At 37.6% G+C, this 24,567-nt stretch overlaps 1 protein-coding gene across 3 annotated transcripts in view; it reads right to left on the bottom strand.

Annotated features, from left to right (window-relative positions):
* The window catches only part of SLC41A2 (solute carrier family 41 member 2), a 145,276-nt gene that overhangs the window by 108,120 nt on the left and 12,589 nt on the right, over positions 1-24,567 (bottom strand). For 2 of the 3 annotated variants that reach the window (XM_040234822.1, XM_040234825.1), the window contains exon 2: positions 8,046-8,770. In XM_040234822.1, the coding sequence (XP_040090756.1) occupies positions 8,046-8,600 (555 nt within the window). In that variant the 5' untranslated portion in view covers positions 8,601-8,770. Of the gene's footprint in view, positions 1-8,045; positions 8,771-19,590; positions 19,660-24,567 lie in introns of those variants that run through there. The other variant, XM_040234823.1, reaches the window with a different exon arrangement.

The raw sequence follows: 24,567 nt of genomic DNA, 5'->3' as shown, positions 1-24,567 counted from the left end.
CTTTTTTTTTTTCCCTCAGTCACATTTTTTATTATTGTTATAAACCTCTGCCTCTACGTTGGGCTTTTGCACTTCTGTGGAGTTTGCCTTTTTTTCTTTTCTCTTGTTTTATTTTTAATTTTTAAACCTATTATTATTTTTCTACATTTATTCCTTTGTTTGCTTTTCCTACTGTTCTTTTCCCCTTGCAGTTAATCTTTAATGTATATAAATCTTCTTTATCTACCTCTATTTAACTTTACATATCTTTCTTTCTTTCCTTTCCTCTCAACATATTTGTTAGTTTTATTTTCATTGCTTTATTCCTCAACTGGCATCTTGCTTTAGTTTTGTTTTCTAGTTTCTGCTTTAGTTAGTTTTATTCTGGTAGACATAATTTTTGGTTTCCTTTGTTTGCTGGGTCAATCTATTATATTTTATTTTTGTTGGACTGTGTTTGATTTTGTTTATGGGTATATATGTATATGTGTATATTCAGTCACACTTTTTATTGCTGTTATAAATCTCTGCCTTTACGTTGGGCTTTTGCAGATATCTGAAGTTTTCCTTTTTTCTTTTTCTTCCAGTATTTTTTTCTTTCTCTTTTTTATAATTTTAATTTTTTTAAACCTAGTATATTTTTTCTACATTTATTCCTTTGTTTGCCTTCCCTACAAACGTTCTTTTCCCCTTGCAGTTCATCTTTAATGTATATAAATCTTCTTCATCTACCTCTATTTAACTTTGCATGTCTATTCTTTCTTTTCTTTCTTTCCTTTCCTCTCAACATATTTGTTAGTTTTATTTTCATTGCTTTAGTTTTGTTTTCTACTTATGCTTTAGTTAGTTTTGTTCTTAACTGGTAAATAAAATTTTTGATTTTGTTTGCTAGGTCAATCTATTGTACTTTATTTTTGTTGGACTGTTTTGAATTTGCTCATGGGTATATATGTATATGTTTATATTCCATTATTTTAGTTGTTATTTGCCTAATTTTGTAACTACCATTTTGTCTGGGGTTCATCTTTGGTTTCATGGTTTTGGATATTTGTTTTAATCTCACTTAATGCCATAACAAACCAATTGTGGAATCTTTGTTCCTGATCAGAGATCAAGCTCTGAGCCATTGGAGTGAGAGCACTGACTCCAAGACCCTAGATTGCCAGAGAACTAACCCTAGGGAGTGCCAAATAGTGAGAACTCACACAAAGGAAACCACCTGAACAAGACCTGACATCACCCAACCACCAGTAGCACCCTGTGCAGGATGCCTCATCTAAATGACAAACAAGACAAAAAAAAAATCCAATCATCATCAGACAGGATCACCACCTGACTCAGCCTTGCCTATCAGAGGAAAAACAAAACAAACAAAAAAACTCAGCACAAATCTCAACCTATACAAAGCTAACACCAACCACTGGACCAAACTTAGGAGGGCAGAAACCAAAAGGAAGAAAGAATTCAACCTTGAAGCCTGAGAAAAGGAGACCTCAAACACAATAAGTTAAAAAATAATAATAATAATGAAAAGGCAGAGAAATACTACATAAATGAAGGAACAAACTAGAAACACAGAAGTCCAAATCAATGAAGAGGAAACAGGCAAACTACCTGAAAAACAATGTGTTATAATGATAGTAAAGATGATCAGAAATCTTGAAAACAAAATGGAGAAAATGTGCAAGAATCAGTTAACAAAGACCTAGAAGAATTAAAGAATAAACATGTAGAGACAACACAATTGCTGAAATTAAAAATACTCTAAAAGGAATCAACAGCAGAATATCTGAAGCAGAAGACCAAATCAGTGAGCTGGAAGATAAAATGGTGGAAATAACTTCTGAAGAGCAGAATAAAGTAAAAAGAATGAAAAGAACTGAAGATAGTCTCAGAGACCTCTGGGACAATATCAAACGCACCAACATTTGAATTATAGGGGTTCCAGAAGAAGAAGAGAAAAAAAAAGGGTATGAGAAAATTTTTGAAGAGATTATAGTTGAAAATTTCCCCAACATGGAAAAGGAAATAGTCAATCAAGTACAAGAGGCACAAAGGGAGAGTCCCACACAGGATAAACGCAAGGAGAAAAACGCCAAGACACATACTAATCAAACTAACAAAGGCTAAACACAAAGAAAGAATATTAAAAGCAGCAAGGGAAAAACAAGAAGTAACATACGAGGGAAACCCCATATGCTTAACAGCTCATCTTTCAGCAGAAACTCTGCAGGCCAGAAGGGAACAGCAGTATATATTTAAAGTACTGAAAGGGAAAAATCTACAACCAAGATTATTGTACCTGGCAAGAATCTCATTCAAAATTGATGGAGAAATAAAAAGCTTTTCAGACAAGCAAAAGTGAACAGAATTGAGTACTACCAAACCAGCTTTACAACAAATGTACAGTCAAGAAATACAAGAGAAGAAAAAAGATCTACAAAATCAACCCCAAACAATTAAGAAAATGACAATAGAAACATATGTATTAATAATTACTTAGAATGTAAATGGATTAAATGCTCCAACCAAAAGACACAGACAGGCTGAATGAATACAAAAACAAGACCCATATATTTGCTGTCTACAAGAAACCCACTTCAGACCTAAAGACACATATAGACTGAAAGTGAGAGGATGGAAAAATATATTCCATGCAAATTGGAAGCAAAAGAAAGCTGGAGTAGCAATCCTCATACCAGACAAAATAGACCTTAAAATAAAGTAGATTATAAGAGATAAGGAAGGACACCACATAATGATCAAGGGATCAATCCAAGAGGAAGACATAACTGTAAATATCTATGTACTGAATATAGGAGCACCTCAATGCATAAGACAAACACTAACAGACATAAAAGGAGAAATTGACAGTAACACAATAATAGTAGGAGACTTTAACATCCCACTCACAACATTGGACAGATGATCAAAACAGAAAATTACTAAGGAAACACAAGTCTTAAATAATACATTAGATGAGATGATCTCATGGATATCTTCAGGACATTCCATCCAGATACAGCAGAATATACCTTCTTCTCAAGTGCACATGGAACATTCTCCAGGATAGACCACATCTTGGGTCACAAATCAAACCTCAGTAAATTTAAGAAAACTGAAATCATATCAAGCATCTTCTCTGACCACAGTGCTATGAGACCAGATATTAATTACAAGAAAAAAACTGTAAGAAACACAAATACATGGAGATTAAACAACACATTTCTAAATAACCAAAATGTTACTGAAGAAATCAAATTGGAAATAAAACAATTTCTAAAAACAAATGACAATGAAAACATGACAACTCAAAACCTATGGGATATAGCAAAAGCAGTTCTAAGCAGGAAGTTTATAGCAATACAATCCTACTTCAAGAAACAAGAAAAACATTGAATAGACAACCTAACTTTACACCCAAAATAACTGGAAAAAGAAGAACAAAAAAAACCCCAAAATTAGTAGAAGGAAAAAAATCATAAAGATCTGAGTAGAAATAAGTGAAAAAGAAATAAAAGAAACAATAGTAAAGATTAATAAAAATAAAAGCTGGTTCTTTGAGAAGATAAACAAAATTGACAAACCTTTAGCCAGACTCATCAAGGAAAAAGAGAGAGAAGAATCAAATCATCAAAATCAGAAATGAAAAAGGAGATGTTACAACAGACAATGCAGAAATACAAAGGAGTATAAGAGATTATAAAGAACAACTATATGTCAATAAAATGGATAACCTGGAAGAAATGGGCAGATTCTTGGAAAAGTTCAATCTTCTAAGACTGGACCAGGAAGAAATAGAAATTATGAACAACCAAATTACAAGCACTGAAATTGAGGCTGTGATCAAACATTTCCCAAAAAACAAAAGCCCAGGACCAGATAGTGTCACAGGAGAATTCTATCAAACATTTACAGAAGAGCTAATGGCTATCCCTTTAAAACTCTTTCAAAAAACTGCAGAGGAAGGAACACTTCCAAACTCATTCTATGAGGTCACCATCACCCTGATACCAAAATCAGACAAGGACAACACGAAAAAAGAAAACTATAGGCCAGTATCACTGATGAACATAGATGCAAAAATTCTCAACAAAATTTTAGCAAACAGAATTCAGCAACACATCAAAAAGCTCATATGCAATGATCAAGTTGGGCTTATTCCAGGAATGCAAGGATTCTTCAATATATGCAAATCAATCAATGTGATATACCATATTAACAAATTGAAAGAGAAAAGCCATATGATAATCTCAATAAATGCAGAAAAAGCCTTTGACAAAATTCAGCACCCATTTATGATTAAAACTATGGGCATAGAAGGAACCTATCTCAACATAGTAAAGGCCATATAAGGTAAGCCTACAGCAAACATTATGCTTAATAGTGAAAAACTAAAAGCATTCCCCCCCTAAGATCAGAAACAAGACAAGGATGTCCACTTTCACCACTATTATTCAACATAGTTCTGGAAGTCCTAGCCACGGCAATCAGAGAAGAAAAAGAAATAAAAGGAATCCAGATTGGAAAAGAAGAAGTAAAGCTCTCACTGTTTGCAGGTGACACGATACTGTACATAGAAAACCCTAAAGATAGTATCAGAAAATTACTAGAGCTAATCAGTGAATTTAGCAGAGTTACAGGATACAAAATCAATACACAGAAATCACTTGGATTTCTATATACTAACAATGAAAAATCAGAAAGAGAAATTAGGGAATCAATCCCATTCACCATTGCAACAAAAAAATTTAAGTATCTAGGAATAAACTTACCTAAGGAGACAACAGAACTGTACACAGAAAATTATAAGACACTGATGAAAGAAATCAAAGATGACGTAAACAGATGGTGAGATATTCCATGTTCTTGGGTAGGAAGAATCAATACTGTGAAAATGACTATACTACCAAATGCAATCTACAGATTCAATGTGACCCCTATCAAATTACCAATGGCATTTTTCACAGAACTAGAACAAAAAATTTCACAATTCATATGGAAACACAAAAGACCCCAAATAGCCAAAGCAATCTTCAGAACACATTTGAGTCAAGCTTCCTGACTTCAGATTATACTACAAAGCTACAGTCATCAAACCAGAATGGTACTGGCACAAAAACAGAAATATAGACCAATGGAACAATATAGAAAGCCCAGAAATAAACCCATGCACCTATGGGTACCTTATTTTTGACAAAGGAGGCAAGAATATACAATGGGGCAAAGACAGCCTCTTTAATAAATGGTGCTTGGAAAACTGGGCAGCTACAAGTAAAAGAATGAAATTAGAACACTTCCTAACACCATACTATACACAAAGATGAACTCAAAATGGATTAAAGACCTAAATGTAAGACCAGAAACTAGAAAACTCTTAGAGGAAAACACAGAGAGAACACTTGATGACATAAATCAAAGCAAGCTCCTCTATGACCCACCTCCTAGAGTAACGGAAATAAAAACAAAAGTAAACAACTGGGGCCTGATTAAACTTAAAAGCTTTTTCACAGCAAAGGAAACTATAAGCAAGGTGAAAAGACAGCTCTTAGAATGGGAGAAAATAATAGCAGATGAAACAACTGATAAAGGATTAATTTCCAAATAACACAGCAGCATATACAACTCAATGCCAGAAACACAAACAACCCAATCAAAAAAATGGGAAAAAGACCTAAACAGACATTTCTCCAAAGAAGACAAACAGATGGCTAACAAACACATGAAAAGATGCTCAACATCACTCATTATTGCTGCTGCTGCTGCTGCTAAGCCGCTTCAGTCGTGTCCGACTCTGTGCGACCCCATAGACGGCAGCCCACCAGGCTCCGCCATCCCTGGGATTCTCCAGGCAAGAACAATGGAGTGGGTTGCCATTTCCTTCTCCAATGCATGAAAGTGAAAAGTGAAAGTGAAGGCACTGAGTCATGTCCAACTTTCAGTGACCCCATGGACTGCAGCCCACCAGGCTCCTCCATCCATGGGATTTTCCAGGCAAGAGTACTGGAGTGGGGTGCCATTGCCTTCTCCACACTCATTATTAGAGAAATGCAAATCAAAACCACAGTGAGATATCACCTCACATGGGTCAGAATGGCCATCATCAAAAAGTCAACAAACAAAAAATGCTGGAGAGGGTGTGGAGAAAAGGGAACGCTCTTGCACTGTTGGTGGGAATGTAAACTAATACAGCCACTATGGAAGATGGTATGGAGATTCCTTAGAAAACTAGGAATAAAACCACCATATGACCCAGCAATCCCACTCCTAGGCATATACCCTGAGGAAACCAGGATTGAAAAAGACACATGTATCCCTTTGTTCATTGCAGCACCATTTACAATAGCCAGAACATGGAAGCAACCTAGATGTCCATCGACAGATGAATGGATAAAGAAGTTGTAGTACATATACACAATGGAATATTACTCAGCCATAAAAAGGAACACCTTTGAGTCAGTTCTGATGAGGTGAATGAATCTAGAACCTATTATACAGAGTGAGTCAGAAAGAGAAAGATAAATATTATATTCTAACACACATATACAGAATCTAGAAAAATGAAAAATTTATTTACAGGGTAGCAATGGAGAAACAGACATAGAGAAAAGACTTATGGACATGGGGAGAGAGGAGGAGAGGGTGAAATGTATGGAAAGAGTAACATGGAAACTTATATTACCATATGTAAAATAGATAGCCAATGGGAATTTGCAGTATGGGTCAGGAAACTCAAACAGGGGCTCTGTATCAACCAAGAGGGGTAGGATGGGAAGGGAGACAGGAGGGAGGTTCAAAAGGAAGGGGATATATGTATACCTATGGCTGATTCATGTTGAGGCTTGTCAAAAGACAACAAAATTATGCAAAGCAATTATCCTTCAATAAAATATAAATTAAAAAGAAAAAAAAACACCTTAAAAAAGTGGATAAGATACAAAAAAGTAATTCATATAAGAAACATTCACAGAAAAGGTAAGAATGGTCAATAAACATATGAAAAGAGGCTAAAACATTAATAGTAATTAATGTTAATTAAAATAGGATAACACTTTACTATCAATTGGCAAAAATGAAAAAGATCAAGAACATCAAATGTTGATAAGGGTATGGAAAAATAAAAGTATTTACATATTTCTGGAAGGACTACAAATTGGTACAAACTTTTTGAAAGGCAATTTGACAATACCTATAAAATTTTAAACACACACACCTACTCTAATACCCAACAATCCCATTTTAAAAATCTTATGAAAAAATTAGTATGAGTGTATAAAAATAAATTTGTAAGGATATTTGTTAGAGCACCAGCATAGAAGAATGAATAAGTAAATTTTGTATATATATATATATATACCATATATATATTATATATATATTATATATACATATACCATATAAATATATTATATATATAACATATATACCATATATTATATATATATAATGAAAATATTAAGCACTCTTTTTAAAATGCTAAATATCCTTTTTACTAATTTAGAAACATGTCCAAGATATATTAATAAGTAGTGAAAAAATAAACTGAGAAAAAAAATTTTATTTAAAAAATAAAAAACCTCTGCACATATGCTTGTATATAAGCACAGAAAAATCACCTGCAAGTATATACAGCAAACTCCTAACGATGGTAACCTCTGGAGGGGAAGAGAATTTTGATTTGGAGATGAGGACAGGACTTTTTATAATTTACTTAATACTCTGCATTGTTTGAGTTCATTTTAATGAACATATATTATTTTTTATTTTTAAAACAGGGATATATTTAAATATATTGAGTTATTCATTTAGCTGACTTACCCTATTTGGGATTACTTTATATTTAATATTTTATGAAGAATTACTTTATGGCCAGAATCAGACAATTCTCTTAGAATTTCAGAAAACAAACAAAAGATACCTAGAAAGAGCAGATTCTCCACCAGAGTCTGCATCAGTTCATTTTAACTAAGGGATAAATTAAAACTAAATATAATGTCTGAGATTAGTACCTGACACAAAGCACTTTAAACAACAGTCAGTGAAGTTAAACAAAGATGAGAACCCACCTGGACTATATCCAAAACCATGCCAGCTGAGACTGTTCCAAAGCCAGCTAACAAAAATGGCACAAGTATTTGCAGTGCCATGACACCACTGGATTCCTTTGGTAACTTCTGGCTTGTCTCCACAATGACATCTTCATCGCCATCACTAGATACATCGTCATCTTGCAACATGGCTGTAGTTTCTGAAGCCTCCCTTCCATCACAGTAATTGTAGTTGGCATAGTCATCATACTTTTGGCTACAGCTCGATGGTGTGTGCCCACTGTTGTCATGAAAAGACTGCTCCGAGAAATTGTGATATTCCATGTGCTGTTCAGATCTATTACTGAAAGTCTGTGCTGCAGTTGATAACCCATCTTGCCAAATGTTATTTCCTTTTTTGTGTCTGTCTTCCTGGTTTTTCTGGTATATTACTGGAACCATACTCAGCAGTAAGTTTAAAAACTTATCAGACTGAATTGTATTTAAACTTAAAGTCCAGTCCACAAAACCTCCTCCACTGCTTCGACCACCACTTGACTTATTAATAATAGATCTTCCTTTACTATTAGTCATATTGTCATTGCAAAAGACCCTGTTTGCCTTAGATCTCAAGCTTCGTGAACCAGAGCAGATGAATCAGAACCACACAAACGCTGGTGTAAATTAAGATGCTGACGTCATTGTGCAGAAAACAGCACTTCCACTAATAGAAGATATTTAGAGGCTCCACACAGGGACTGGATCTGAAAAAATAAAATAATTTTTAAAAGTCAGAATTTTCTTGATACCTCATAGTTACAGGTATAAAATACACATGTTCTTAAATGAACCCCAAGGTACTGACATTATACTCTGTGGGCTTAATGCATAACTGGTTTGTGCCATGCAACTGCTTTGGCTGAAGAAATGTAGCATACAGCTTTTTTTGGTGGCCTATTTTGGTTAAAAGTATTTATTTTTGCATACTTTATGTAATTAATACCCATATAATGTCTTCAAAGTGAAAGTTATTCAGTCATGTCTGACTCTTTGCCACTCCATGGACTGTACAGTTCATGGAATTCTCCAGGCAAAAATACTGGAGTGAGTAGCCTTTCCATTCTCCAGGAGATCTTCCCAACCCAAGGATCGAACCCAGGTCTCCCACATTGCAGGAGGATTCTTTACCAGCTGAGCCACAAGGGAAGCCCAAGAATACTGGAGGGGGTAGCCTATCCCTTCTCCAGCGAATCTTCCCAACCCAGGAGTCGAACTAGGGTCTCCTGCACTGCAGGCAGATTCTTTACCAACTGAACTATCAGGGAAGCCCTTCAAATGTCTTCAATGTCTCTGCAACTCTACAAAAGAAAAATTTATTAAAGTAATGGCTTCCATTACTTATACTGAAGTCTCAGAATTAAATTGCTACCACCCTTTACATATATCAGCACAACAAAGGTAAAGTTTATGACATTATATTTTAAATATATTAAATAATATCTGTTACTTTATCTCCAACTTAATACAGTATGCATCTTGCTATTAAAATATGAAGAAACAATGATAATGTTTGCTATGAAATTACTTGATAAATATCCTAAATAGTGTACATGGTATTTATTTCACATGTAAAAGTATGTTGATGTTATATTTGTAGTTCTAACAACAAAAAAATATCATTATAGTTGATTTAGGGATATAATAATGTTACCTAAGAAATAACCAAAATGAAAAGGGATTACAAAAAATGACTTAATCCTATTTTACAAGCCAACCAAAAGAAAGCTTTTAATGCCCTTCTCAAAGTTAGCTCTGACCTTCAACCTCAGAGTAGGCTCCTGATTGGCTAGTCAGTGATGAGATTCTCTCTCTGAAGATCTTAAACTAGAGACACATAGTGCAAGCTTGCAATCCTAAAGGAAATCAGTCCTGAATATTCATTGGAAAGACTGATGCTGAAGCTGAAACTTCAATACTTTGGCCACCTGATGCAAAGAACTGACTCATTGGAAAATACCCTGATGCTGAGAAAGACTGAAGGTGGGAGGAGAAGGGGATGATAGAGGATGAGATGGTTAGATGGCATCAGTGACTCGATGGACATAAGTTTGAGCAAGCTCTGGGAGTTGGTAATGGACAGTGAAGCCTGGCGTGCTGCAGTCTTCATGGGGTCACGAAGAGTCGGATGCTGTTGAACAACTGAACTAAAGTGTAAGTTAGTTTGAGAGTGACAGACACTGAAGTTGTGAGGTCATATATCATCTGCCCAGGTAGAGAGTTTCTTTGGACAACTGCCACCAAGGTACAGAGGTTTTCAAAGTTATTAGAGTGGGCCTAAAGCTGGTGTTTCTCAGGAACACCCAGCCCTATCTTACACTTCCAAGAGCATTCAAGATCTGATTTGATAAGGGACAGATAGCCCCACTGCCTAACTGGACTGTTCACCAACCAAACTAGACTAAGAACTGTTGCTGCTATACTGCTGCTTTTAATGAAAACCATTCTATTCAATATTTGTTTTCAACTTCTTAGAATGCAAATCTCCTCTCCTTAGATAGGAAGATCAATGGCAAGAAATGGCAAAGGGAAAAAATAGAAGGGGCTATGTCAGGGGAAAGTGGATGCTAGGGCCTGGGTTCATCTACTTCATCCTTCACTCACTTGCTTTCTCTTGTGATTACAGACAGGTCTGGGAATTCCTGTGAGGGGAAAGTCTCAACATGTAGATTCTAGGACTCTAGACCTACTGGCTCAGAATGTGTTTGAGGCATAGAAATCTTTTTTTTTTTTTTTACATTCCCCAAGTGATTACAGTACAGACATTCTGTGGACTTGCAGAGAATCCAATGAGATGAAGTACTAGTTGCCATTGTTGCCACTGGCAGGTGGATCAGTATACAAACTCAGTAGTTAAAGAAAATCAAATGAACAGAAACAATGTCCAGAATGAAGCAAAGAAGAAACCAAGCAATCCAGAGAGGAGGACAGAATGGCTCCTTGAGGACCTTCCCTGTAAGAAGAGGCTCAGCTGTATGTCTGAAACTTAGGAGATTGCCAGCAGCCTTACATGAGTCAGACTGAGTGGGTTTCTGTTCCTTAAACCAATTTGTCTCCTTTTAAATAGTGAGCACTTCACTGCCCCAAAGAGATCTTTAATCAAACAAAAAACAGAACAAACTTTAAAGACAGTCTATTCCACTAAATGGCCAGTGATGGACATAGGCAATTTCTTCTTCCTCTTGAAGCAGAATTATAAAGTTATCAAACTGGAAATGCAGAGAAATGTAGATGACAGTATGTATATTACCATTCAGTCAGCATTCACCTCAAAATGCATGGTCAGGAAACTTGACCAACTAACCCTAAATAGAAAAATGGAGGGAAGAGAAAAGGGAGAGGGAGGAATTTTCCAGAAAGTTCTCTCTCTTAGAATACCTGCAGGGCATGGCTAAGCATAGAGTCTACACTGAGTTGGCCAGCGGGATCCAGATGCATCCAGCTCACACATTTTTGCCCCTGGTATTCTTTCTCCAGGGAAGTTATGAAGAAAGTGAGATGGAGACACAGATATTCAACCGGGCCCAGTGGGCACAGACCAGGCAGAATTTAGGGGTAAATTTAAAACAATGCCTCCTGGAAAAAGGAAGCCACAGGTGTGGAGTCTCGTGCTGGATTTCAACCCCTCTCCCTCCCCTCAGCCAAGCACCCTCATGCCCTGCAGAACCTACACAACTTTACACTACACACTGGGCAGCTGAGTGAAACAGTAAACCAAGTTTAAAGAGCATAAAATACACGTGCTTTTGTTGTTGTTTCCTCAGCATCTTTTCCCAATTTTTCAGCTTATAGTAGCTCCATTTCCCATGTGCAATCACACTTGCCTCGTCTATGAGGCTCAGGTGTGCCCAGTAATCAAACTTCCCTGACCTCCAGACCATATAATGACAAGATTGTGGGTATGTGGTCTATGGTATACACTTATAGCAAGATAATTCTTCTGGGGCAAGAGAAAGAGATAATTCTTCTGTAGCAAGATAATTCTTCTGCTTCTGGGGCAGACCTGAGTCCTACCCTGGAATTTCACATACCTGTTGCCTTACTATTTCCTGAATGGCTGACGGATGCCAACCAAAGAGGCACTACTCCTTCTTCAACGATTTTACCTTGTGGTGGAGAGGAAAAAGAAGCAGGTGAGCAAATAAGTAAAGGAGATAACTTGTGATAAAGGTAATGAAGGAAACAGCTGATAGAGCAAAGAGTGAATGACTTACAGGGCTACTTCAGAGGGGGAGGCCTCTGGAAGAGTGTCTTCTCAGGACCTCCCTGGTGGTCCAGTGGCTAAAACTCTGCACTCTCAATGCAGGGGCCTGGGTTCAATCCCTTGTCAGGGAACTAGATCCCACATGCTGCAACCAAAGATCCCGCATGCCGAAACTAAGACCCAGCGCAGCCAAATGAATAATTCTTTTAAAAAAGAGTGTTTTCTCACTTCCCTTTTGAATGAGAAAATTCTGAGGTTTGTCACTATATTTTTATCCTCCAAAAACTCCCTCCACCACCACCACCACCATTTACACTTGGAGGAAAGCTCATCCATCCACAGAAACAGAGAATCACAGCTAGGAGATGTTGAGAGGGTTCTGATAACACTACACGATTAGGATATCTCATTTATTTAAAGCCCATTCCACCCCAATTCTTCCCAATTTTATGGGCCAATAAATCTCCATTGCTTAAGCTAGGCTAAATGGTGCTTCTGTCCTAACATCTGTTTGTAAAATAATGCAATTTGGAAGTACTAAGAATTATCTTGCTACAAGTGTATACCATAGACCACATACCACAATCTTGCACTGAGGAAAATGTGCTCATTTTTATTTATCCTTCATTTTACCCAGCTAATGAGTGATCAGTTAGTCTAATGCTTGCATACTGACAAGGTCTATAAAGATCTATTATCTCCCTTAAAGATTTCTTGAATTTTCTTCCTTGAAAGAAGTCACTTAGAAACTCGTTGAATAATGGCTATAATCAAATTACTTTGAAGTTGATTTAAAATGGGTAATGTACACATATGGTACTAAATAAAAAATCAGTTGGATTGCTCTATATTGCTCTTCATCCATAAATGAGTAAAAATTACTAAACAATCTAAAAATAAGTAAATAGAATTGGGCAAAATTTCTCTAGTTTTACGTGCTATAAGTGAAAGAAGATCAGTGGAGATATTTATGGGTCACAGGTTCAATCCCTGGGTTGGAAAGATCCCCTGGAGTAGGAAATGGCAACCCACTCCAGGATTCTTGCCCAGAAAACCCTATGAACAAAGGAGCCTATGGGACTGTAGCCCCCCAGACCCCATCACTCTTTGGGATGGAATCTCAAAGAGCCAGACACAACCGAGCACAGGACACAGCAGTGTCAGCATCGCCTGGATGGTTATGAGAAACGCAGGATCTCAGTTCCCAAGCATAACCCAACCTACTGAAGCACAACCTGTGCTTATAGCATTAATACCATCTCCATGTGCTTTGCTTCCCTGGTAGTTCAGTTGGTAAAGAATCTGACAATTTGGAAGACCTGGGTTCAATTCCTGGGTTGGGAAGATCCCCTGGAGAAGGGCATGGCAACCCACTCACTCCAGTATTCTTGCCTGGAGAATTCCATGGACAGGCAGGCTACAGTCCATGGGTTCTCAAAGAGTCGGACACAACTGAACGACTAAAATACATACCATGTGCTGTATGTAAACATGGAAGTTTAAGAAGCACCTCCCTGAGCATCCAAGAGAATTTGATTTATACACGTTGGACTAAAAATTAGATGTCAGACTTTCAGATGTGACCAAAGACCTGAGTACTGGTAACACATACACCACCACTAGTGGGAGGGGAAACCGCACAACCACTTTAGAAAACAATGTGGTCTGATCCACTAAAATTAAAGACACATACGTGCCACATACCAACAATTCCACACCAAAGTCCATACCCTAAAGCAACTCTTGCTTTGTACACAGAAGACACATAAAAAAATATCCTTAGCAACATTTTCACATTAGCAAAAAAAGAAAATAAAAAACTAGAATTAACACAATAAAAGATAAATTGTGGGATATTCACACAATGGAATCTATGAAGGAGGGGATTATAACCAAGTGCAAATTTCAAGAGAATGGTTACATTTGGGAAAGTAGTACAAAAACCACACAGGGAGCTCCAAAGGTAGTGGTTTTATTTTTTAAGCTGGGTAGTAGATACCTAAATGTTTATTATTGCTCTTTAGTTCAGTTCAGTCACTCAGTTGTATCTGACTCTTTGTGACCTCATGGACTGCAGCACGCCAGGCTTCCCTGTTCATTACCAACTCACGGAGCTTGCTCAAACTCATGTCCATTGAGTCGCTGATGCTATCCAACCATCTCATTCTCTATCGATCCCTTCGCCTGCCTTCAATCTTTCCCAGCATCAGGGTCTTTTCCAGTCAGTTTTTCGCATCAGGTGGCCAAAGTACTGGAGTTTCAGCTTCAGCATCAGTCCTTCCAATGAATATTCAGGACTGATTTCCTTTAGGATTGACTGGTTTGATCTCCCTGACATCCAAGGGACTCTCAAGAGTCTTCTCCAACACCACAGTTCAAAAGCATCAATTCTTCAGCGCTCAGCTTTCTTTATAGTCCAACTCTCACATCCATACATGACTACTGGAAAAAACGATAGCTTTGACAAGACAGACCTTTGTTGGCAAGTAATGTCTCTACTTTTTAATATGCTGTCTAGGTTGGTCATAGCTTTTCTTCCAAGGAGCAAGCATCTTTTAATTTCATGGCTACAGTCACCATCTGCACTGATTTTGGAGCCACATAAAATAAAGTCTCTCATTGTTTCCACTTTCCCCATCTCTTTGCCATGAAGTGATGGGACTGGATGCCATGATCTTAGTTTTCTGAATGTTGAGTTTTAAGCCAACTTTTTCCACTCTCCTCTTTCACTTTCATCAAGAGGTTCTTTAGTTCATCTTCGCTTTCTGCCATAAGGGTGGTGTCATCTGCATATCTGAGGTTATTGATATTTCTCCCAGCAATCTTGATTCCAGCTTGTGCTTCACCCAGCCTGGCATTTCTTATGATGTACTCTGCATATAAGTTAAATAAGCAGGGTGAAAATATACAGCCTTGAGTCCTCTTTTCCCCATTTGGAACCAGTCTGTTGTTCCATGTCCAGTTCTAACTATTGCTTCTTGACCTGCATACAAATTTCTCATCTCTTTAAGAATTTTCCAACAGTTTGTTGTGATCCATACAGTCAAAGGCTTTGGCATAGTCAATAAATCAGAAATAGATATTTTTCTGGAATGCTCTTGCTTTTTCGATGATCCAATAGATGTTGGCAATTTGATCTCTGGTTCCTCTGCCTTTTCTAAAACCAGCTTGAACATCTGGAAGTTCACGGTTCACATACTGTTGAAGCCTGGCTTGGAGAATTTTGACGATTACTTTGCTGATGTGTGAGATGGGTGCAATAGTTCAGTAGTTTGAGCACTCTTTGGCATTGCCCTTCTTGGGATTGGAAAGAAAACTGATCTTTTCCAGTACTGTGGCCTCTGCTGAGTTTTCCAAATTTGCTGGCATATTGAATATAGCACTTTCACAGCATCATCTTTCAGGATTTGAAATAGCTCAACTGAAACTCCATCACCTCCACTAGCTTTGTTCGTAGTGTTGCTTCCTAAGGCCTAATTGACTTCACATTCCAGGATGTCTGGCTCTAGGTGGTGATCACACCATCATGGTTATCTGGGTCATGAAGATCTTTTTTGTATAGTTCTTCTGTGTATTCTTGCCACCTCCTCTTAATATCTTCTGTTTCTATTAGGTCCATACCATTTCTGTCCTTTATTGTGCCCATCTTTGCATGAAATGTTCCCTTGGTATCTCTAATTTTCTTGAAGAGATCTCTAGTCTTTCCCATTCTATTGTTTTCCTCTATTTCTTTGCACTGATCACTGAGGAAGGCTTTCTTATCGCTCCATGCTATTCTTTGGAACTCTGCATTCAGATGGAACATTTTGATTATTTGGCATGTGTGCTTTGGTCTGAATGATTCTGTGACAGATTTTATTACTCCCCATTATTGCTTCCCTCCTGTAAGAGGACTGTCATCTCTGCCTGTTGCCAAATTACCTGCAGGGAGTATGTGAAGATTACACTGCCTCATCTCTACTGACATCAAGTCTGGGCAGACGACTCAGGAAGCAACAACATCTACAAACAAAAGCAGTTCAACTCTGCCTTCTTTTTCCTCCGACATGGGAATGACATGTCCAAGGTTCAGACTGGGTCCCGGGACAAAGATAATACCCAGAGCTGCAGGTACTGAAGCTTATCTGCAGCAACTTACGGGCAACATGTAGGAGGAGAGAAAGAAAGCTTTGCTGCTGAAAGCCACCGAGGGTTCAGGATTGTTTACTACCACAGCAAGATTTAATGAAAACTAAACTCAAAAGCAGGCATCTTAAAAAAGAATCTAATCCAAATATTCCCATCTATTTTAGTTTAATAGAGTCTCTCTGATATACTGAGCATGTAAGTATTCCATCTATGGTTAAAGAGCTTTAAAAGAGTGTTTTCCAAACATTTAGATCTCGTTAACCACATTTCCCCTCAAATTTTATCAAGTTAACAATGATTTTCCCTTTAAAATATAAGTGTACATTTGAACACCAAACAAGTAGAAAGGACAAAGTCTTAGACTAAAAGCCTTTCCATTGAATACACTTAGGTTTATTAAGAACTCACTCCTTGCTTCCTGTGGAAGCTCTGTCATGGGCCAACATTAATTAGAGAGTTGTGTTAGAGAACCAATGACTTAAAGGAAAACAAACTAATATCAGACAGTCCTGACTAATTCAACTGCAGTTACAATAATAATAATAATGTTAAAATTGCTTGTTTTTAAAAGTTAAGAAAAAGAATTGTATGTGTGCTGATTTACTAAATCAGTATCTTGGAGAAAATCTGCCCATTGTGCTGGAGGAGGCCATCTGTACCTTTGCAAAGGTTAAATAATACACTTGAAAAATTCATCAGAGCAGTTGACTTAGCAGACTTGTGTCATGCCTCATTACTAAGAAAGGCAATAAATGGAAGTTTAATACTTTATCTTCCCATTAGAACAAAGAGATGAAAGTATTTAGTCAAAAATCTCAAAACTTGTCACAGCACTGTCACACACATGTATTTACACTAAATGACCTAGAAGTCAAGGCAGATTATGGTTATTATGTATTGTTAGTTTTGCCACTCTCCAAGTGTGCATTCTGCTTTTCACTTCCTCTGAATATATGTATTCTACATCTGTTTGTTAGAAGATGTAGATAGTCACCAAACAGGATGTATTATGTGGTCAGTTAAGTCAGATTTCATGCCAGACAAAATGAGACCTTAGCTGATGTTGTACAAATTATTTTCTTTTTAAAAAAAAATTTTTGGCACATTTTTTTCAACGATACCCAGTAAGTAGTGACTTGTTTCACTGGATAGCAGGTTCACAAAGAAGGATTATATATCTATTTATAATAATTTGCCTTTTTGCAGCACCCAAACAGCAGGCTGCCTTCAAGGCTGATTCATTTTCTTTCACTATTTCCATTTAAAGAATAAAACCTATGTAAACATAAATCCTCATTGATTTCAATGATTACTATTTCCCTTTAAGCAAAAACTATTTTTAAAAGTCTCAATAGTCTTTTCGATGCCCAGTTTGGTCACCTGAAGTCCTTAGCTTCTCCATTTCTTATCCCCAAACTCCATTTTCCTGAAGAATTGACCATCACATCACTTTTATCAGCACATATCCCAAACAGCTCTTAAACAATCCCCCCTTTGGTTTTCTCTTGTTCACTCTGACACCAGCTTTCTGCTGTCCTGCCATAAACCCACTGTCAAACCCTTCTTCCTGGAGAACACATCAGAACCCACAAGGTCACCCTAGTCCCAAGCATGGCCACCACAGCCTTGACTACTAAGTCATACTGAAGAGCTCTGTTCCCCATTTGAGCTAGTCCAACAGCTACTACTAAAATCAAACCTCATTAAAAAAAAATTTTTTTTTTTTTGGCAGCGCTATCAGCATGCAGGATCTTGTTTCTGTACTAGGGATCAAATCCAGGCCCCCTTCATTAGGGGTGTGGAGTCTTAACCACTGGACTGCCAGGAAAGGCCCATCATTTCTCATTTTAAACCCTTTGACTTCACTATTCTCATCCACAGGGCTCCCTACATGCTGATTTTGGGTTCCTAATTGTTTCAAACTAATTGTTTCTACTCAATTTCCTAAATCAGCTAATTATTATCTCTTATTCTTCTTTAAGCTTTCTCTATTCCACCAAATTTCTTTTATTCAGTTGTCCCTATACTTTCTACCAACTGTTCCTAATGTTCTGGAACTTTGGCCTCATTTAAAAGGTCACCATAAAAATTGACCACCTCAGAGAAATCTACCTAAATTAATGTAGAGTTCAGGGTACAGAAAGGAAAAAAAAACACAGTCAAAATTAAATGTCCAAAACAGTGAGCAATCTTCCTATCATGTAATACAATATTGTAAAGTAAAAAAAAATAAATAATAAATAATAAAAATTTTTTTAAAAGGAAAGAAAATTTCAGAAATAAAAATAAAAGGTATCCATTTGGTTTCCCATTGCCAATTCCTACAGGGCAAAGAGAACATCTTCTTTTTCAGATGATACTTGCTATATCACTTGACCCTCAAAAGTTAAAAATCAATATGGCAATGAAAAAGAAATCTCCAGAACTCCAAATGTACCAATATTACTGCTGCTTGGCAGAGGTATATATAATTCATAGTATCCAGTTGGTGTTTCCAATAGTCACATATAGTTGTGAGAGTTGGACAATAAAAGAAGGCTGAGCACCAAAGAATCGATGCTTTCAAACTGTGGTGTTGGAGAAAATTCTTGAGATTCCCTTAGACAGCAAGGAGATCAAACCAGTCAGTCCTAAAGGAAATCAACCCTGAATATTCACTGGAAGGACTGATGCTGAAGCTGAAGCTTCAATACTTTGTCTACCTGATACAAAGAACTGCCTCACTGGAAAAGACCCTGATGCTGGGAAAGACTGAAGGCAAGAGAAGGGGATGACAGAGGATGAAATGGTTGGATGACATCACTGACTCAATGGACAGAGTTTGAGCAAACTCTGGGAGACAGTGAAGGACATTGAAGCCTGGTATGCTCCAGTCTATGGGGCTGCAAAAAGTCAGGCACAACCTATGGAGGGAACCACACGACTAGGAAAAAAACAAATGTATGGATCTTTTTTTTGCCCATTTCCTGTAGTTAACCAAGGAAAAGGAACAACCCCAAGGCAAGGATTCTAAACTACAAAGGTGCATCCAGTCAGTAACTATCCCACAAACTCCATGTGCCGTAAGTCTCAAACTGGTCCAAACAACAGCAATCCACATTATCTTATCTCACAATTTCTATCAATGTTCAGGGCACTTAAAGTACTTGGAAATTGAAATATAAAACATGCTACCTCCCTGATGAAAAGGCTCACCTCTAAAGTAGAATGAAGTACCTCTCCCCAACTCCTTTTTTGTTTTGGCTCAAATGCACAGAGTTAGCTCCTTAAAAAAAAAAAAAAAGAGTTTTTTTTTTTAATTTAAACTGGAAACTGTCTACTTAAAGTGAATTCAAGCATTCACACAGGTTTCATTTATGTAATAGGTAGTGATGACAAACTTTATTGATCTGGCGGTCCTGATAGTCTCTAACAAACACAAAAGCTTGAGAAATCATGGGAATGATTCAGCTCCTGCTATCCAAAAGCTAGCTGATTCCATAAAACAATCAGTCATTCTAAGGCTACCCAGAGAAAAAAGTAACAGTCAAAGTTTCTACAGGCCTAAAAGACAGCTAAACATTTGTAAAGAATTTGAGTCCAGAGAAACAATCAGTGGGTATAATAAAGCCTCTGTATAATAAATCCTCAATATACTTCAAATAATTTTTCAAAGGAAACCAGACCCAGACAACTGATTTTGTTTTCAGAATTACAATCCTCAATCCCACTTTAAAAAAAGTCACTTTTAAAAGAATGCTTTATTTAGAAGAAGGATACATCAAAGACAAGCCAATGAATCAACTAAAACAAAATCCACAGTTGAACCATTTCTGCTTATTGAGAAAATGTTGACAGAATAAATAGAGTGTGCATCCAAAGAACAAAGTGTATTGCATAAACAAAACAGTTTATTCTACCAAGTGCCAACAGTTAGATTATATTTAGCCCCTACCAAACCAACTGAAAAGTGAAAAACAAATCATTTTACTAGATATTTTGGTTAGATTAATAATAATACATAAATACATAAATATTTTTATAATATGGTAACTGCCATGAAATTAAAAGACACTTGCTCCTTGGAAGAAAAGCTATGTGTTTTAAAAACACATAGCTAGACAGTGTCTTAAAAACCAGAAACATCACTTTGCCAATAAATATCCATATAGTCAAAGCTATGGTTTTTCCATTAGTCATGCATCGACGTGAGAGCTGGACCATAAATAAGGCTGAGCGTCAAAGAATTGATGCTTTCGAATTGTGGTGCTGGAAAAGACTCTTGAGAGTCCCTTGGACAGCAAGGAGATCAAACCAGTCAATCCTAAAGGAAATCAACCCCAAATATTCATTGGAAGAACTGATGGTGAAGCTGAAGGTCTAATTTGAAGAGCCAACTCAATGGAAAAGACCCTGATCCTGGAAAAGATTGAGGAGAGGATAAGAAGGGGGCAGCAGAGGATGAGATGGTTGGATGGCATCACTAACTCAATGGACAAGAGTTTGAGCAAACTCTGAGAGATAGTGAAGGACAGGGAAGCCTGGCATGCTGTAGGCCGGGGGGGCAGGAGGGGGTTCTCAAAGAGTCGGACTTAACAACAACAATACAGGTAGTAGACAATAATCAGAAATATCAGTACTACTGTTTGAAATAATCCAGTTAATGGTCAAATAACAAAGAAGTTAAAGCACAGAAATCTGTTTTGAAGTAGAGAAACTGCTTTTAAGCAACAAAAAAAGTATATTTCTCCCATTTTAAAACATTTCTTACATGTATCTTATTTAAAAAAAAAACTACCAATTAATGATGCTCTTGCAATTAACTTGCAATTGACATTCATTAATTTCCTGCAAACTATTGCTAAGAACAGGCTTCAAAGGTAGCTCCGTGGTAAAGAATCTGCCAGCCAAAGCAGGCAATGCAGGTTCAGTCCCTGGGTAGGAAGATCAACTACAGTAGGAAATGGTAACTCGCTTCAGTATTCTTGCTTGGAACATTCTATGGACAGAAGAGCTTGGTAGGTTACAGTTTATGGGGTTGCAAAGAGTCGGACATGACTGAGTGAGCACACATTGCTAAAAGAGTCACCTTATCAATCACCCCTAGAGAAAATCAGATAAAACTTTACTTAAAAATTATACTAGAGAAAGCCTTGCTACTGAAAACTGGCATTTTTCTTTCTCTTTAATAAAGATTGAGCCACCCTTTAGATGTCCCTGGTGCTCCAGTGGTTAGGACTCCCAGCTCCCACTGCAGGGTGTCTAGGTTCAATCCTTGGTCTCCTTGTTGAAGAACTAGGATCCCACAAGCCACATGGCCAAAAACAAAACAAAACAAAGCCTGAGCCACCCTTTTACTTTACTTCAGCAACAGGAAATCTACAGCCACACCTGAAACTCAAATTCATGATCAAGTTATTCACCTTAATACTTTGGCCACCTCATGCGAAGAGCTGACTCACTGGAAAAGACGCTGATGCTGGGAGGGATTGGGGGCAGGAGGAGAAGGGGACGACAGAAGATAAGATGGCTGGATAGCATCACCGACTCGATGGACATGAGTCTCAGTAAACTCCAGGAGTTGGTGATGGACAGGGAGGCCTGGCGTGCTGCGATTCATGGGATCGCAAAGAGTCGGACACAACTGAGCGACTGAACTGAACTGAACTGAATGTTACATTCTTAGTTTTATTTTATCTTGTACTGGCTTCATCACTTTTTTTTAAAACCAGTACTTCTTGTAGCTGTTTTTACAAAGTGACTCAACACCTTTGTGTAAAAGGTAGTGTACATGAGAATAAAACATAAATAATATATTTCCTTACTGCTTTTCTCTGGCATTTACAAATCTGAAATACTTAAATATAGATACTAGGTAACATAATAGGATAAGATGAACTCCGGCATTTCAAATGAGGACAAATTATTATTCAGAACTCTCTAGAGTATACTTCCATATTTTAGCCTTAAGATGCTTACTCCTTGGAAGAAAAGTTATGACCAACCTAGATAGCATATTCAAAAGCAGAGACCTTACTTTGCCGACTAAGGTCCGTCTAGTCAAGGCTATGGTTTTTCCTGTGGTCATGTACGGATGTGAGAGTTGGACTATGAAGAAGGCCGAGCGCTGAAGAATTGATGCTTTTGAACTGTGGTGTTGGAGAAGACACTTGAGAGTCCCTTGGACTGCAAGGAGATCCAACCAGTCCATTCTGAAGGAGATCAGCCCTGGGATTTCTTTGGAAGGAACGATGCTAAAGCTGAAACTCCAGTACTTTGGCCACCTCATGCGAAGAGTTGACTCATTGGAAAAGACTCTGTTGCTGGGAGGGATTGGGGGCAGGAGGAGAAGGGGACGACAGAGGATGAGATGGCTGGATGGCATCACCAACTCGATGGACGTGAGTCTGAGTGAACTCTGGGAGTTGGTGATGGACAGGGAGGTCTGGCATGCTGGGATTCATGGGGTCGCAGGGAGTTGGACACAACTGAGCGACTGAACTGAACTGAAATGACATCCTTATACTCTTAAAGAGAATTCAGTTTGAAAAATCCGAACACACTTCTGCAGACAACTTAAAAGATATACTTTATTCTTTGCATAATTAAACTGAAAGCTGAATATAAAACCTTCCAGAATTGTGAAGTACAGAAAAGATAATCATATGTCAAAGCAAAAATCTTCTTTCTAAGAAAAGGCAAAGGGAAACGTGATATGCCATGGGTAAGGTTAACATTTTTCTTTCTTTAAAGACCAAGAGTGCCCCATCATTTTCACGGTGATTCCATACCCGGTATTTACTCAGAGCACTTCTATTCCTCTAGGGACCCTGGTTCCTCCCCTTGTCCCGGAGGTGAAGTGGCACACCACATCTAGATGAGCAGGCCACACTAAATTACTCTACCTTCCACTAGGTGATGGAACAGGACAGCCCCCACATGGAGCCAGGTCTTCCTCAGGTGGGGGTCTAGCATCACCTTCCCTCACTGGGACACCTTCACCATGGCATCACCCAGGGAGATGAAGCCAATCTTCCACGTTCCCAGACTGGACTTTCCCTCAATACTGCTCCCTGGTACCTGGTGCTGTGAAGTCCACTCAAGCACACAAACTCACGGCAAAAGACTCTTCGGAAGGTGAACCACAGGTACACGGAGTTACATTAGTCAACTATCTTGGCATCAGCCTCAAAGAATGATCTAACTCTTTCAGTATCTTTACTCTCTGAAACCATGTCTCTACCCTTTGGTCAGGGCTGCATACTTTCTTGTTCAAATACGACTTAAAAAAAAAAAAAAAAAAAGGAGCCCAAAGGCTTTAAGTCCAACTTGAAGTTCAAACTAAAACTATCCTCAGGTAGTTAAAGTCACTTGACTACCTTTCTTTCTCAGCTTGTTTGAAATGGTGTTTCTGACGTCCAGTGGCGTGGAGTTCTCTTTTACTATTCTGGTTTTCACAGAATGTGTGTTAAATTCCAAAAAAAAAGGGGGGGCGTGGGGGAGAAACCCAAAGGACAAACAAGAATTGTTTACTTTAGAAACCCACCATCCAGAGATAATCCCTGATGATATAATAGTATATATGATAACTTTGCTATATTTTTTCTATATATACATATATGTTTAAACCAAAAGTACACTCATATTATACACACTGTTTGGCATCCTGCTTTTGCATTTTGTAAAATACCAAAAGACTTTCTTATCAGTATTCTACAAAGTTATTTTTAACAGCTACTTATAATTTCCTCTTTCTAAAACTCTCAGGGGCTCTAAGATTTATTTTTCCTACTTTATCCCCCTCCACAGTTTCCCAACAGGAACACGACTAAAAGGCAATAGTCTTCATTCATTAACACATCCTAAACAGCTTCCAGAAAACTAACATTCTGCTGCATTCATAGAAGTGATTTCATTTATATTTTATATTGTTAGATGATCGTGGATACATAACTGCATCTATCTCACCAAGCTCCAAGGCAGGGCCAGGGTGCCACCAAGTCCATGGTGTGCCTCTCCTATGATCCATCACATATAATTCAAAATGGACTTTCCCTCAATAATTCAAAATGATAATAACTCCAAACTAAGTAAGAGTCATAACAAGCTGTGACTTTTCCTAGAAAGACCATCTCATTGTTTCTTTAAAGACTACAAAACATTAACAGATGGCCAACGGGCAACAACATATTA

Source organism: Oryx dammah, unplaced genomic scaffold, assembly GCF_014754425.2.
Source record: "Oryx dammah isolate SB20612 unplaced genomic scaffold, SCBI_Odam_1.1 HiC_scaffold_29, whole genome shotgun sequence".
NCBI lineage: Eukaryota > Metazoa > Chordata > Mammalia > Artiodactyla > Bovidae > Oryx > Oryx dammah.
This window is presented reverse-complemented; position numbering and strand designations above follow the sequence as displayed.